This window comes from Notolepis coatsorum (assembly GCF_963971535.1).
Source record: "Notolepis coatsorum genome assembly, chromosome: 14".
In the NCBI taxonomy this organism is placed as follows: domain Eukaryota; kingdom Metazoa; phylum Chordata; class Actinopteri; order Aulopiformes; family Paralepididae; genus Notolepis; species Notolepis coatsorum.
This window is the reverse complement of record NC_140178.1, coordinates 99,013,641-99,028,974: the sequence shown is the minus strand read 5'-3', so window position 1 is coordinate 99,028,974 and position 15,334 is coordinate 99,013,641. Positions and strand designations below refer to the sequence as shown.

The window sequence follows — 15,334 nt, the reverse complement described above, 5'->3', positions numbered from 1 at the left end:
ATCATATGAAGAACCTCAAGCTGAACCGGTGTTAGGCCATTTTCTGCATTCCCCATTTTTTCAGCCAGGAAGATATCACATGTATGAAATTTGGAAAACAACCCAAAACAGGAGCATGGTAACAGAGGTGGAAGCGTCTCTATATAATATATGTAACGGATGCTACCGTGAGTGAGGTGCAGTTCCGATGTTGTGAAGTGGCTGGGGCGAGTAGCGGTGCTGTGGGTTAAACTCACTCTCACCCTCAAAAGACACATAGACACGTTGCAAAGCAGTGAGTTCACTTCTTGGTATAGAGGTCTGTGCTGTTGCCTGCGGTGTGGGAGACCACGGGTTCGAAACTCCCTCGGGGCATCAACGTTTAAGGTGACCCGGATGCCTTGGGTGGAGTTCACAATTCATTCACAAACCTGTTCCACCCCCCAGGGTCGGTACCGACCCCTAAATGACAATATGATCATAGATCCATATTTTTCAGAGTGATGCAATAATTTTGCGATTTTAAAATCAAACGTTTTCAAGTATTAACATCACTAACATGTCACAAAAGCATGTAGAATGTATATTATCATCAATACGTTAGTTTAGCAATAGGTTAAAAGTGTTAAAAGATAGTTTTAAGTTTTCGATTTTCGATCGCCCATTCCAAGCTTGAAACGAAAATGGACATTTTGAACCATGGAAATTGTAGTCTTTTTGCCGCCATTTCGTAGAGGACATGCATAGCTGTCGACCAGCATTGGCATTTTTCCGAACTACACTTCCTGGCATTCTATGGGGGTTCAAAGTTCAGAGTTGAATTATGAATTATGTCAATAACTGTTATTATTCGCGATAATAAGCCACAAAAGGTAAAGTTTTTGACAAATATTGAAAAGCAGTTAGTTTCTCCTCCCTATTGTTAGCATGTAGGAACAATTAGATCTGAAATTAGTTTCAAAACGGTTGCACTGTGGGGAAAATAAAAAAGTACACTAGATTACAGTAGATATCATTATCTGTTCTTATGCACGCCTGGTGATACTAAATCCAAATTGAACTCGGGCATTTGAAAGATAATATGTATATGTAGACACCTGAATATGTTCAACAATAATTCAATGTGTCTAACCTAATTCCTTTTACTCTACTGTGCCCACTGACCCCTCTTGATCCTCCATATTCTAACATTGACAGTGAATAGTGGAGCATGCACTGGAGTGCCGCCAAGGGGAGCTGGTGTGACGTTGGGCAGAACAGACAGCAGAGGAGGAAGAGAGGGCTAAAGGCGGAGCTCAGACAGCGGAGCACCCTCTTCGTCGTTTCTACACAGATGGGAGCGGACGCGTAGAGCGGAGCTCTAGACACTAAGGACACGCGAGATATGACCCCCGTCTAGGGGCGGGTTAGTAATGTCGTATGCGATAGCTTAGCTTCCAGTTAAGGCTAAAGAGACATTGTGAACAGAGAAGCAGACGTGTTACTGCCGAAGAGCGTGGTAGATATTGTACACGTTGCGTTTTAGTTAAAGTAGCGCCAGGACAGGGGGTCGCTTGATCCACAGCTTAGCTTCAGTTAGGCCTAGGGCCACAGTTTAGCCTGCGTGTCGCAGCAGCGGACTCCCCAAACGGACGTCGCCGGACTACAACCACCTCCAGCCGTCGCCTGGCTAACGTCAACCCAGCCCGCCCCGCCTGGGTTAAGTACACATGAGCCAGTTACAGTGAGCACTCAGAGTGCTGGAGCCTGGGGTAAACATTCTCTTCGTGCGGCGCAAGCCCTTAAAGAGGCGAAGAGGATCAGTACTTTGAACTGGCCCCGTGTACCATTGTTTAGGGGCGCTGCAACGTTTGTTATTTTGGGGAACTGCCGGCTTAGATAGGACTTTTGTTTTGTTTGTTTTCTATAATAATATTTCAAATTGCATTGGTCCGGATGGGAGAATTCAGTACTGTATCTACAGAACCTTCGGTTTTATCATCTTCCCTTTATTAATTTCCTTCGATTTTTTTTACACATGATCTCAAGAGGGTAGTGAACGAGGTCAGTGGCAGTTTTTTAAGTTTGGTCTTTATTATCATGGTGTTATTCACTGTCAAAGATGCAAAGAAAAATCATAATTCATATTCTCCTTTGTTTCATCACAATTTAAGCAAGCCTGGTAATAGACACAATATTTCTGACACTGTGAATACATTCCCTGAGGTCCATAGATGTACCTAGATACCAATAATATGCAAATAGCCCTTGTAGAAGTGGAGCAATATTCCATTTACCTAGGTATATATTTTATGCGGATTTTCCATCGTGTGGAACAGATATTAATGACTTGTTAAATATTTGTTAATGATTTAAAATATGCCTTATAAACAGTTAATAGATCATTCACAAACGGTTAGTTAATGAGATATTAATGACTTTTTAAATATTTGTTAAGAATTTGTTAATGATTTAAAACCACCCCTTATAAATAGTTAATAGATCATTCACAAATTGTTAGTTAATGTGTTATTAATGACTTGTTAAATGTTTCATAATAATTTGTTAATTATTTAAAACCATCCCTTATAAATAGTTAATAGATCATTCACTAATAGTTAAGTTAATGAGTTATTAATGACTCCAGCCATCCTCACACACTGAGCCTTTGCCATGACAACATCATATATTATCCTGGCTTGTACCATCTTGCCACTCTCTTCAATAAACCGGTTTGTATTCACCATCATCTCTGCCTGTGTCTCTGTGTCGGAGAGTGTGTGCCATGGTCGCCTGCTGCAGTCATGGTGACATGTCGTATCATATTATTGGAGTATTGCACAATTTCCATTCAATTTGGTCCCCAAACACAATGCAATCTGAACATGTGCCCACCCCCCCCCCCATCTCCCATTGGATGGCAGACTGGTGACATGATCCCCTCCATTTTACCCCCCTTGATTTGAGATTCAGTGGTGGTCGGAACACACTGGATTTCCCCCCATTACCTCTACTTAGTGGAAAGAGCGATGGGGCACAGTAACCTCATTACAGATGAAATCAGAGCCTCTAGGTGGCGCTATACACATGAGAACAGTCGATTCCCCCAATACGTGTTGCAGGAGAGGATTGTCTGACTCAAACTGCTATCGTGCCGCCGTGAGGAACGGGATACTAAGCACAGACGGTCCATCATCCCCCGTCTAAGATCTGTGGGTAAAGAACCTTTTTTTTTTTTTTTTTTTTTTATATATGACCGGCCATATGGCCATATGTCCCATCTGGGCTTACTGTACATCCTAAATATGCCATCTTAATTACATGTGCTTTTACTGCTGCTGACGAGCACATGTAATTAAGATGGCATATTTAGGATGTACAGTAAGCCCAGATGGGATTACTGCCGGACAGAGTTATATGAGCTAGTACAGTATGTGGTATATTTGGTCATGTGTACTGTAGGTAGAGCAAGGCACTAGGACTGCCAGGGTTAGGGGTTCAGTTCCCTGAGTAGCTCAGTGGATAAAGCAAGGCACTGACACTGCCAGGGTTAGGGGTTCAGTTCCCTTTGTAGCTCAATGGGTAGAGCAAGGCACTAACACTGCCAGGGTTAGGGGTTCCATTCCCTTTGTAGCTCAACGGGTAGAGCAAGGCACCAACACCTACAATACTAAGAAGAGGATGGGTCACAACCTCAACATTCTCATGGAAGTTAGTCAGCACTGGGAGACTCTTTCTTACAATGAGATTTGTCTCCCAGTGATAATATGGTTTCTATGGTGACCCGTCCTCTTATAATTCTAGACTAACACTGTTAGGGTGAAGGGTTCCATTCCGACTAGGGCCACCCATGCTAAAAGTGTATGGACTCGTGGTATCGTAACTGGCATGGTATTTCTGCATTGGTCGTACAGTGGGGCAGATTACAGAAGCTGGCCTAATTGCGTCTATTCGAATACCAACCGTTTTGTGCGTTTTTGCGAATCTGATTGGCCACTGACGTTGCTGGTCATGTGACATGTGCGCCCAATCGCGTGACGAGCTGTGTCTTTGCCCATTTCCGCGTCGAACAGCCTGCAAACTACCTAACGCCTAGTTTATCACTGGTTAAGCTTAGGCGACTCTTTCGAAGTTGGTTAAGGTTAGAGTTTGGAATCAGGGCAGGCGTTCTATCGCCCTGCTCTAAGACAAACTCTAACCTTAACCAACTTCGAAAGAGCGCCTAAGCTTAACCGGCGAAAGAACTTGCCATCACACGATTGGTGCACATGTCACATGACCAGAAACGTCAGTGGCCAATCAGATTAGCAAAACGCACAAAACGGTTGGTATTCGATTATAGGCGGCCTAATTACATAATTTTCACATGAAGCCATGGTACATTTGCATTTCTTTCATTTGATTTTTGCATGTGAATTATGTATATAATGATTTATATATTTTTTAATTGTAATCAAAATTCTTAGATTAAAACATGTCTGATGCATTCCACCCAGCCAGAAATTAAACTCACATAATACTTTATCAAACCCCCCAGCCAGGAATCAGACTCACATAATACTTTATCAAACCCCCCAGCCAGGAATCAGACTCACTTAGTGCTTTATCAAACCCCCCAGCCAGGAATCAGACTCACTTAGTGCTTTATCAAACCCCCCAGCCAGGAATCAGACTCACTTAGTGCTTTATCAGAAACCAGACTCACTTAGTGTTTTCTCACCAGGATTGTTTATTGACAAGTGCTACATGTTGTTATTGAACAGTGATCAACAGAACAGATGGATGGATCAATGGCAGACATGGGTCTGTGTGAGATGGTCCCAGTGGTCGTTGCTTTGTTGTTTGGTTGTTGTGGTTGGGGTGGGGGGGGGGGGGGTTGGGGGTATTTACTCGTACAGCCAAGACTGTGTGGCGGGGGTGTAGGCGACGAACTCCTCAGGCTTGAACCACAGACCAACCTCCATCTTGGCATTCTCCACGGTGTCACTGCCATGAATGATGTTCCTGAGAGAGAGGGAGGAGAGACCGTGACGTCATTTACCTGATTCACACAACCGCGGCGCCATGTTGGCTCGCTGTGATGCGCTGGGTCGCCCATGTTAACAATTACAATATGTTATTTCCACGGCCACGGTCATTTCAATCTGTACTCTCTCTCCCAAAGTAAGAATCAAACTTGCAATGGCATCAGATATAATAACCTGGAGCTGCTCCTTAGACAACGAATGGGACGGAGGCTGATTTTGTGGACCCACAACATTTTTCTTCTTCTTTTTTTATACCCAAATGAGGTTTATTCTGTAGAAGTGTTTCCCCTGGGTGCGTTCACCTTTACCATCTCTCCCAACTCACTGTCTATTGAGCAGTTTTGAGTTTTTAGATTTGGGGAGAGAGTTGTTCATGTTCACTAATATTTTTGTACTCGTTATAGACTATAAGGATAATGTACATGCATGCACGTGTGTGTGTGCATGTGTGTGTGTGTGTGTGTGTGTGTGTGTCCGTCCCTACCTGCCGATCTGAATGCAGAAGTCTCCACGGATGCTACCGGGCTTGGAGTCAACGGGGTTGGTCTCACCCAGCATCCCCCTGCTCATCTTAACGATGTTCTGGCCCTCCCACACCTAGACACACAGACACACAGACATGGGGGGGGAGAGTTGAGGGGACAGAGAGAGACAGAATTAACAACTGACCTTACTGATGTCAGTCAATCAATAAGTCAGTGAGTAGTATGTATTTACCATATATATGTAGTTGCCATGGCGAGGATGGGTCCAGATGGCATGTATGTATGTATGTATGTATGTATGTATGTATGTATGTATGTATGTATGTATGTATGTATGTATGTATGTATGTATGTATGTATGTATGTATGTATGTATGTATGTATGTATGTATGTATGTATGTATGTATGTATGTATGTATGTATGTATGTATGTATGTATGTATGTATGTATGTATGTATGTATGTATGTATGTATGTATGTATGTATGTATGTATGTATATATTTACCATGGCGAAGACGGGTCCAGATGCCATGTATTTGCAGAGTCCGGAGTAGAAAGGCATGTCCTTCAGGTCGATGTAGTGCTGCTTGAGGTGCTCCTCAGACGCCTGGAGAACAGACACAATACAGGATCAATATACATATTCAATACAGGATCAATATACATATTCAATACAGGATCAATATACATATTCAATGCAACACGACTTCAGGGCTCCAGGAAAAGAATACCGTTCAAGGTTTCACATGAAAGAGGTCAAAATAAAAACACATTTGCAACATATACTGAGTGAAATTAACATAATTAAAAAAAAGGTTTTAACTTTAAAAACAGTCGTAAAGTCACAGATTTGTTGGAGACGTTGAAAACACACATGTCCACACAGAGAGAGACTGGAGGTCATCATAGTGAGAAATCAGTAACGTGATCAGTGTCTTCACAAAGATGAGTATCATTTATCATTGATAATAATATATAACTAAAGTCAAACTGAGCACATTTGTTTTTTCAGAAGAGTGTATCCAAGTGGTAGCCCTTCGTATGACTCAGTACCCATGAAGTACAGTAGCTCTCAGTTTCAAACAGGTTGGTGACCCATTAGCTTACACTCTCAACTATACAGTGTGTGTGTGTGTGTGTGTGTGTGTGTGTGTGTGTGTGTGTGTGTGTGTGTGTGTGTGTGTGTGTGTGTGTGTGTGTGTGTGTGTGTGTGTGTGTGTGTGTGTGTGTGTGTGCGCGCACGTGTGTGTGTGTGCGCACGTGTGTCTCAGGCGTTGGTATTGCTGCCTTGCCCTTATATGTAGCTAAATATGTTTGGCTGCTCAACGTCTGTCATCTCCTCTTTCACCACAGCTAACAGCGAGCCAGCCGAGGTGTGTGTGTGTGTGTGTGTGTGTGTGTGTGTGTGTGTGTGTGTGTGTGTGTGTGTGTGTGTGTGTGTGTGTGTGTGCGTGTGTGCGTGTGTGTGTGACACACACACATGTGTGTTGGGGGGCAGGGTTGTCATTGTCCTATCTAGAAGATTGCGAGGCCCTTTGCTCCACTAGGAAATGAAGAGTACATCCAGTAGGAATGTGATCTCCTTCAACAACAGATTGTACCGACATACTGAGGTTGCTGTGACTTTGAGACATTTAGTGTCAGGGTTAGAGGTTATATTCCCTTTGTAGCTCAACCGGTAGAGCAAGGCACCAACACCTATAATACTAAGAAGAGGATGGTTTCTATGGTGACCCATCCTCTTATAATTCTAGACTAACACTGTTAGGGTTAAGGGTTCCATTCCGACTAGGGCCACCCATGCTAAAAGTGTATGGGCCTGTGGTATTGTAACTAACTGGTATGCTATTTCTGTTATGGAGTGTGCCATGCTATTCAACTATCGCCATGGTTACCTGCAGGAACTTTCCAGCGACCAGCTTGAAACCCTTGACCTCGAAACGCTTGATGATCTCACCGATCAGTCCCCTCTGCACGCCATCGGGCTTCACTGCAATAAAGGTACGCTCCATCTCGACAGATGCTGTGGATTAGAACAAACAACCGGTAAGCATATATCCCCTCTGCACGCCATCGGGCTTCACTGCAATAAAGGTACGCTCCATCTCCAAGATGCAATCATCAATGTTATGTAGCCTACGACTGAATCTCAGATATAGGCCAGTTCAATCACTTTCAAAGATATTTGACCGGCTCACTTGTTAATCCTGCTTCGTGACCTACTCCCCAGGAATGTAGAAATACAAAATGTCTTACAAGAAGGAGGTACAACTGTATTCTGTTTAATTCCCTACATCTCACACCATGAGGTCCCCATTATAGAATTATTCTGGTGAATAACCATACAAGTCCATTTTAAGAGGAACAATGTTTTCAAACCTAATTATCTAAAGATGGTAAATTGGAGTGTTGTGTACATTCATAATTCAATAGAGGTTAAGTACTTTCCAGGTGATGTATCGTAGTTAAATACAGTGGAGGTTGAGTACTTTCAGGTGATGTATCGTAGTTAAATACAGTGGAGGTTGAGTACTTTCAGGTGATGTATCGTAGTTAAATACAGTGGAGGTTGAGTACTTTCAGGTGATGTATCGTAGTTAAATACAGTGGAGGTTGAGTACTTTCCAGGTGATGTATCGTAGTTAAAGGTGACATGCATTATAAATGTCTTTTTTTCAGTGTCCAGCATTGTATTATAGTAATAGGAGCTCTGAACACTGAACTCTCCACACACAAGCACACATGAACACACACACATACACGCTCACACACTAGCAGCTACTTTAACATGAGCAAACACACACTCATGCTGCACACGCTCACACGTATGGTCACTTTACAAAAGGAAAGGTCACTTTAAGAATAGTATAGTATAACTTGAGATTGTAAAATATAGCATGTACATAAAGATCCAGTGCCTCATCCGTAGCTAACAGTGTATTGCACTACCACAGGACCTAGCATGTCCTACCATGCTCTGTAAATAACTCATGTACATATACCGATATGCCCTACTCTGTTTACTTGTTTTATTGCACAATGTCGTTCTATTGGATTCTATTATATATTACTATTGTATTATGCACATCGTTGCAGGCAAGACCACCCGCATTTCATTGTATACTTGTATGCCGTGAGTCCCGTGACAAATAAAACTCTTGACTTGACTTGACTTGATAGGAGTTAGTATCAATGTGTTTGTGTCTCTAAATACCATATTGGCGGATTGCCGTCATTCAGGTCATTCATTTCCTGGTCCATTTTAATCAGGTCGTTCTGATTTGACGCGCATGGTGACGTCACGTGGCACTGGGGAAGCGGATAGTGATCCGATTGGCTCTGTGGTTGGAGCCAATGCCCGCCCACAATCTACCTGGGCAGCCCTCAACATACAGCAGGCAAACCGCAGGAAAGAAGTGCAGTAACTTGCCTGACGTCCACGATGAGCAAAACACGCAGGACATGTGCTGTTCCTGTATCGTAGTTAAATACAGTGGAGGTTGAGTATTTTCAGGTGATGTATCGTAGTTAAATACAGTGGAGGTTGAGTATTTTCAGGTGATGTATCGTAGTTAATATACAGTGGAGGTTGAGTATTTTCAGGTGATGTATCATAGTTAAATACAGTGGAGGTTGAGTACTTTCAGGTGATGTATCGTAGTTAAATACAGTGGAGGTTGAGTATTTTCAGATGTGTCAGTTTCATATTCACACTCCCAAGTTGTTTGGATTGACTTTGCAACTGCCGTCCAAAAACAAAACACAAATCCTAAACCTAAACATCAGTGGTTCTTCCTCTCTGGGGTTTAATTATCCATCCTTATTTACACAATCCTTCCTCAAGGCCCTTGACATAAGAGCGTTTCATTTTTATGAGACAGCTGTAAAGCTTTTAACTGCTCACGTCGTCAAAAGAATAATTAGGAGCTAATCGTCGCTTGACAGGGTAGTGTAAGTCGATGCAAGCCGGGGGCGACACGCCAACCAGAACAGCTGTCCAATGACAAGGGAGACTAGACACGCTGGTTGGAAATGTATACTACAATAGTAGTGTTGTGACCAGAGCTCCAAGTGTGCAACCAATGTCACCTGAACCCAGTGAACATCGGGCTAACAGGCTAATAGGTGCAGTGAGGTAGCTAGCGGTCAAGCAATTAGGAGTGGATGGAGAACAAAATGTTCTATTCTTATCCTCCTCCTCCAGCATTGTGGCACAAGCACCTGGTCGGAAAACATCCCCACGGACACCATAACCCTCCCCCAAGGGTGGACACACCAAGGTTAAATGTCTTCCAGAGAGTCCCCCATGCCCCTAGATTGGTTGTCACACATTTAGCTTCTCTAGCTAAATGTACAGTGTCCCCCCCCAACCCCACCCACCCAACCACCTCCAATGTACAGTCGCCCCCACCCACCCAACCCCACCCCACCTACCCAACCTCGTCCAATGTACAGTTACTACGTCAAATGTATATACTCTCTTTTCTGGACTCTTTTTGTATCACAAACAGTACTGTATTTGCAAATCTGGTATGTCATAAATGTATAGATGTAGCAGTACTGTCTATCTGTATGTCGTGTATGTCATATATGTTATGATGAATTGAAAATGGGGGACCCTGATGTAAACAAGACGAAAGTCTTTCTCTGGTCTGCATCCCCTTAACAATTGTATGTATTGATCTGTACTGTACTGTACCCATTCTGCAATCTGTTAATAACGTTTTCAATCAATCAATCAATCAATCAATCAAGCAACTCAGTAAATTGTTAGTTTGAATTTGATACCAGCCCTATTTCATTTGGGACAAAGCTTTCCAAACCCAGCGACCATGTACAGTATGTCTGGCTCTGTGACCTACAGCATGGAAACTGACAGTCCATGTGATCTTCATCTGGACCGTCTTTGTCCGACCCTGTCCTGCCCTTAGACTGGATACCTCTGCTTTCCGCTTACATAGAAACTTAAAGTGTAAAGTCTTCGTTTGAAGTTGATACCTGTGCTTTCTGCTTGCGTAGAAACGTTAAGAGTGAAATCTTCATTTCAAGTTGATACTTCTGCTTTCTGCTTATGTAGAAACTTAAAAGTGAAGCCTTTATTTCAAGTTGATACTTCTGCTTTCTGCTTATGTAGAAACTTAAAGTGTAAAGTCTTACTTTTAAGCTAATACTTCTGCTTTCTGCTTATGTATAAACTTAAAGTGTAAAGTCTTACTTTTAAGCTAATACTTCTGCTTTCTGCTTACGTAGAAACTTAAAGTGTAAAGTCTTACTTTTAAGCTAATACTTCTGCTTTCTGCTTACGTAGAAACTTAAAGTGTAAAGTCTTAATTTGAAGTTGATACTTCTGCTTACGTAGAAACTTAAAGTGTAAAGTCTTCATTTGAAGTTGACACCTCTGCTTTCTGCTTAAAGTGTAAAGTCTTCATTTGAAGTTGATACTTCTGCTTACGTAGAAACTTAAAGTGTAAAGTCTTCATTTGAAGTTGATACTGTTGCTTTCCCCCCGCTCTGTGTTTTGTTTTTCCAGCTGTGCGGTAACTTGCCATCCATTAAAAGGGCAACACCCTACACTTCATTTGGGCCAATCATTTCCAAACCCTGTATGCTTAGGTTGGTATTCCACTAGCATGGAAACCATCTCTCCGTTAGAAATCAATACCCTGGCTTCATTTGGACAATGTTATTTAACCCCTGAGTGTCTACTCTGCATTTTGCTTTCCTTGCAACTTAAAAGCTCATTAGAAATGGATACATCCCCAGCTTAATTTGGACATGGTCTTCCATAACTCCATAACTTCCATAACTTTAGATTGAATATCCAGCATTCAGCATCTCTTGTAGCTTGGTATCTGTTAATTTGAAGTTGACACTTCGTGACAATATCTTCCAAATATTAGTTTGGTTACGGCTCGATTGCTTTTCAAAACTGCTCGGAAGACATCCGTCAGTTGCAAGTTGACATAGCAACGCGGCTTATTTTGGGATGAGGATTTCTCGTGTCGTGCTGGAAAGGGAGAGAGAAAACCTACTGGGCAAAATCTACCGAGGGCCTTTTGATCCTGGATTAGATATCCAGCATTCTGCTTTTCCTGCACATAACTTGGACAACGCAGAAACGTCGTTAGAAGTCGATCCCCGCGCCCCCGAATTTAGGCACGACGGATTCTTCTAGCAGGCGGTCCTGGCGGGGAGCAGGGCTGAGCCTCCAGCACGTCCAGAGCACGTTGCACAGCATCTTGAACAGCGTCTTTCTGCGACGTGGAAACCGAGCGCAGAGCAGGCGGCACCCTGTGACACAGACCGCCGGTCGGCTATGTCCAGCGTGGCCATTTTGGCCAACATATAGGACAGGCTTGTATGGGTGTTTAAATATAAACCTGTCTGGAAAGTGGACAGGTTGAAAGAATGTCTTTATCACGCCAGATCATTTTTTTTTTTTTTTTTATCCACTTTTTCTCCCATTTTATATATTTTTCTCCCATCCCAATTTCGTATCATCCAATTCAACCCTCCCTTGTCACGAACGCTGTTTCTTGCCTCCCACAAGCCGGCTGCAATGTGGACTAAGTCATACATAGCACAAGTCCCCTTTCACCTGCGCAGCTCGATCTCTCAGTGGCGAGGAGTAACGCGTGGGAGGCTCACGCTGCCCCCGACACTTCCTGATTCTACTGCGCAGGCGCACCAACCGACCTGTAGGAGTCGCTGTCCACAACGCCCGATCCCCACCCATCAGTTTCCCACCCCCTAATACGGCCAATGTGTATTAGTACGGACGACCAGCTAAACTGAAAGCAAATGTGGAGCGCTGGGCTCGAACCGACGAGCCCAGCGTCTCCAGCATTCCGTGGCGAGCGCCTTGCCCACTACGCCACGTAGCCACCCATCACGCCAGATCATTATGGTTAGTGCCGGCCACTTGCAGTGGAGGAAAGGTGCGATGGGGCAGGAGGAGCTGGTCTGTACTGCGCTGACCCATGGCTCCAGGAACCCTACTTGATAAAATAGTAAATTAAACATGTTTTTCCACAAACACATGTATATTATTGTCTCTATGGTGGAGTGTAATGCTTGGACAACGGCACTGCAATTAACCCTTTCACTGCCGCACTACCAAACGGTTAACCCTTTCACTGCGACAATACAGAAGGTTAAGCCTTTCACTGCCACACGGCAGCAGGTTAACCCTTTCACTACCACACAGAAGGGTTAACCTTCTGCCGTGTGGCAGTGAAAGGGTTAAACCAGACTTTTTGCTGTCTTTTTTTTGAGGCGGGGTCCCTAATCGCGCACATCTGCACACTAGTACAATTCGGCGGGGGAAGTAAAGTCATCACGTAAGCGATAATGACTCAATGACTCAATGATTCACCGAATCATTCAAGCACCGGCTGATTGTCTAGAGTAGACTTTACAGTTCGTTGTCACCGTAGCCAGCAAGTGAGCTGGTCAAAAAAAGACAATGGGCTCAGTTAGGCTCCTGTGGCATTTTCTGAATGGACGCAGCTGTCAGCCCGGCTGTGGTGTGGTGTGGGGGGGGGGGGCAGCTGTCGTCAGGCACATGGCGCTGCAGGACCGTGGGCTACAGTGAGCCGCAGAGTGCTGACAGGCAGCCACTGGATACTTGTTCCACGGCAGCAGAGCCAACTGGAGCTCGGGAAGAACAAGGGCCGACTCGCAATGTTCTACCCGGGTTCAGAACACAACGAGCGGAGAACCGCAGATCCGTTGTTTCAGGCGGGACATTGAGAGACATGCTGTCACTTTGAGACCGCGCGCGGGCCTCGGCTAGCCCGGCCGTGTGGTGGAGGCCTGGCTACCGGCCGTGTGGTGGAAGCCTGGCTACCGGCCGTGTGGTGGAGGCCTGGCTACCGGCCGTGTGTGGTGGAGGCCTGGCTACCGGCCGTGTGGTGGAGACCTGGCTACCGGCCGGCCTGGTTAGTACACATGCGAGTCACTGACTGAATAACGAGGATCAAGCGAATGAGAGTACATTTTTAGCCGATTATCTGGCAGTGAGTAACATAGGCCATCTGATGATCGCGGCTTCGTAGCGAACAGATGTACAGTATATGAGGCGGTTAGAAGGAGCAGCCAAACCCAGACCACCAGCCTGGCAGGCAGTGAGGCAGGCAGCTCCTCCAGCACCTGTCCCGAGTCGTTATACTACAGACAACCACAGACAACCCTGCTGTCTGCCATTAGGTTGTGTCTTTCTTTGCAGTCACATGCATAGTTCTCACCGGTTTGTTAAAGTCAAGTGTAAATATATTTTTTTTTTTATAAAAACAAGTTAATTTAAGTTTAAAAAAAGTTGTAAAAGTTTAAAAAATAATAAGTTAAAGAACATAATTAAATGCTATCCTTTAATCACCATGCACACATCCATTCAGCTCAGCATAGCTACCTGTTTAAGGGGAGTTCAGGAGAACTTCAGGAGGATCGGAAGGAGAAGGCTTCTCACGGCTAGGATACGATCACTGAGGACCAACCATCAGAGACGGCGGTATTTAAAGATGTGCAGCCCGAGGGGGCGTGGCTCCGGCTGGGTTGGGGGCAGAAACCAGAGACAGCTGAGGGGTGTGTGGGTGGGGTGGGGGGTGCTGGGTGGGGTGGGGGTGGGGGGTGCGGGGTGGGGTGGGTGCTGGGCTTGGGGTTTGAGGTGGCTGGCACAACTCTTCTGCTGCTTACGGTAGCTTTTTAATCCTGTGTATGTGTGTGTTTGCATGTGTGTGTGTGTGTGCGTGCGCATACAAGTGTGAGTGTGAGAGAGAATTTGTGTGTCTGTGTGTATCTGTGTCCCCCATACATGTGTCTATGTATGTGTCTGTGTGTGTGTGTGTGTGTGTGTGTGTGTGTGTGTGTGTGTGTGTGTGTGTGTGTGTGTGTGTGTGTGTGTGTGTGTGTGTGTGTGTGTGTGTGTGTGTGTGTGTGTGTGTGTGTGTGTGTGTGTGTGTGTGTGTGTGTGTGTGTGTGTGTGTGTGTGTGTGTGTGTGTGTGTGTGTGTGACCCTCTAAAAGCTGCGTGGTGTCCATGGAATGACAGTGAGGCTTACAGGCTGGATATACCTCTGGCCGGAGTCCAGCTTGCTGTCTCCCTGTCTCTATTGTCTCCCGGCCGGGTGGACAGAGCTGGTCTGATGTCCACGGGGCGTGGCCGCCACACAGAGATAACACAGGGGACAAAACACCACAAAAAAAAAAACTTTCCGACACGCAGAGACACAAGAATGTTACTTTTAACACTCCGCACTCAGCAATTCTGTTAAAATTACTTATGATTTGACTTATGACTAATTACTTCTGAGAGATGACAGAGGACTTGTTTGAAGCACTGCAATATTCTGTAGGTGTCCATGGCAGTCTTTGCAGGGAGACATACTGTGTCCGTGGCGATAGAGCTATAGGTGGCTAGGCTATAGCTTTGCTATACTGTAGGTAGGTAGCTAGGCTAATGCGAGACAGTGTTCCGGTCGTAATCAGGAGATAATGTAATTTCAAGTTCCAGGGAAGCACTATAGGAACGTGAGGCTAGCGTAGTAAGTACTAGAGGCGATAGAACGTGATAAAATATCTTTAAAGAGCATTAAACAAAGCAGCATAGAAGTGAAGTGGCACGGAGCAAGCAGAAAAAGCACCTCTCTCAACTTCTGACTTCTGACAAATGACAGATGACTTATGACAAATGACTTATGATTCACTTACGATTTGACTTATTACAGATTACTTATAAGTTGACTTAAGTTAAGACAGAAGACTTGTGATTTTACTCACGACAGATGATTTGTGATTTCACTGGTGACAAATGATTTATAATTTGACTTGTGACAGATGAGTTGGGATTTCTAAGAGGTCACAA

General features: G+C 44.4%; 1 protein-coding gene across 1 annotated transcript; it reads right to left on the bottom strand.

Annotated features, from left to right (window-relative positions):
• Nucleotides 1-4,816: 4,816 nt before the first annotated feature.
• Nucleotides 4,817-13,958, bottom strand: LOC311241093 (nucleoside diphosphate kinase B-like). The gene is made up of 5 exons (XM_084329788.1): nt 13,884-13,958; nt 7,369-7,496; nt 5,979-6,080; nt 5,470-5,582; nt 4,817-4,962 (listed from the first exon to the last, which is right to left on the bottom strand). Exons 2-5 carry the CDS (start codon nt 7,483-7,485, stop codon nt 4,845-4,847), a joined length of 450 nt encoding a protein of 149 aa, XP_084185914.1. The 5' UTR covers nt 7,486-7,496; nt 13,884-13,958; the 3' UTR covers nt 4,817-4,844.
• Nucleotides 13,959-15,334: the final 1,376 nt, after the last annotated feature.

Bases quoted from the DNA above. Each gene is read 5' to 3' on its own strand.
- LOC311241093 (XM_084329788.1), bottom strand. From the start codon at position 7,485: ATGGAGCGTACCTTTATTGCAGTGAAGCCCGATGGCGTGCAGAGGGGA. The intron at 6,081-7,368 runs GTAACCATGGCG...TCTGTTCTCCAG, and splicing joins TCGCTGGAAAGTTCCTGCAG to GCGTCTGAGGAGCACCTCAA. The intron at 4,963-5,469 runs GTAGGGACGGAC...CCTCTCTCTCAG, and splicing joins TTCTGCATTCAGATCGGCAG to GAACATCATTCATGGCAGTG.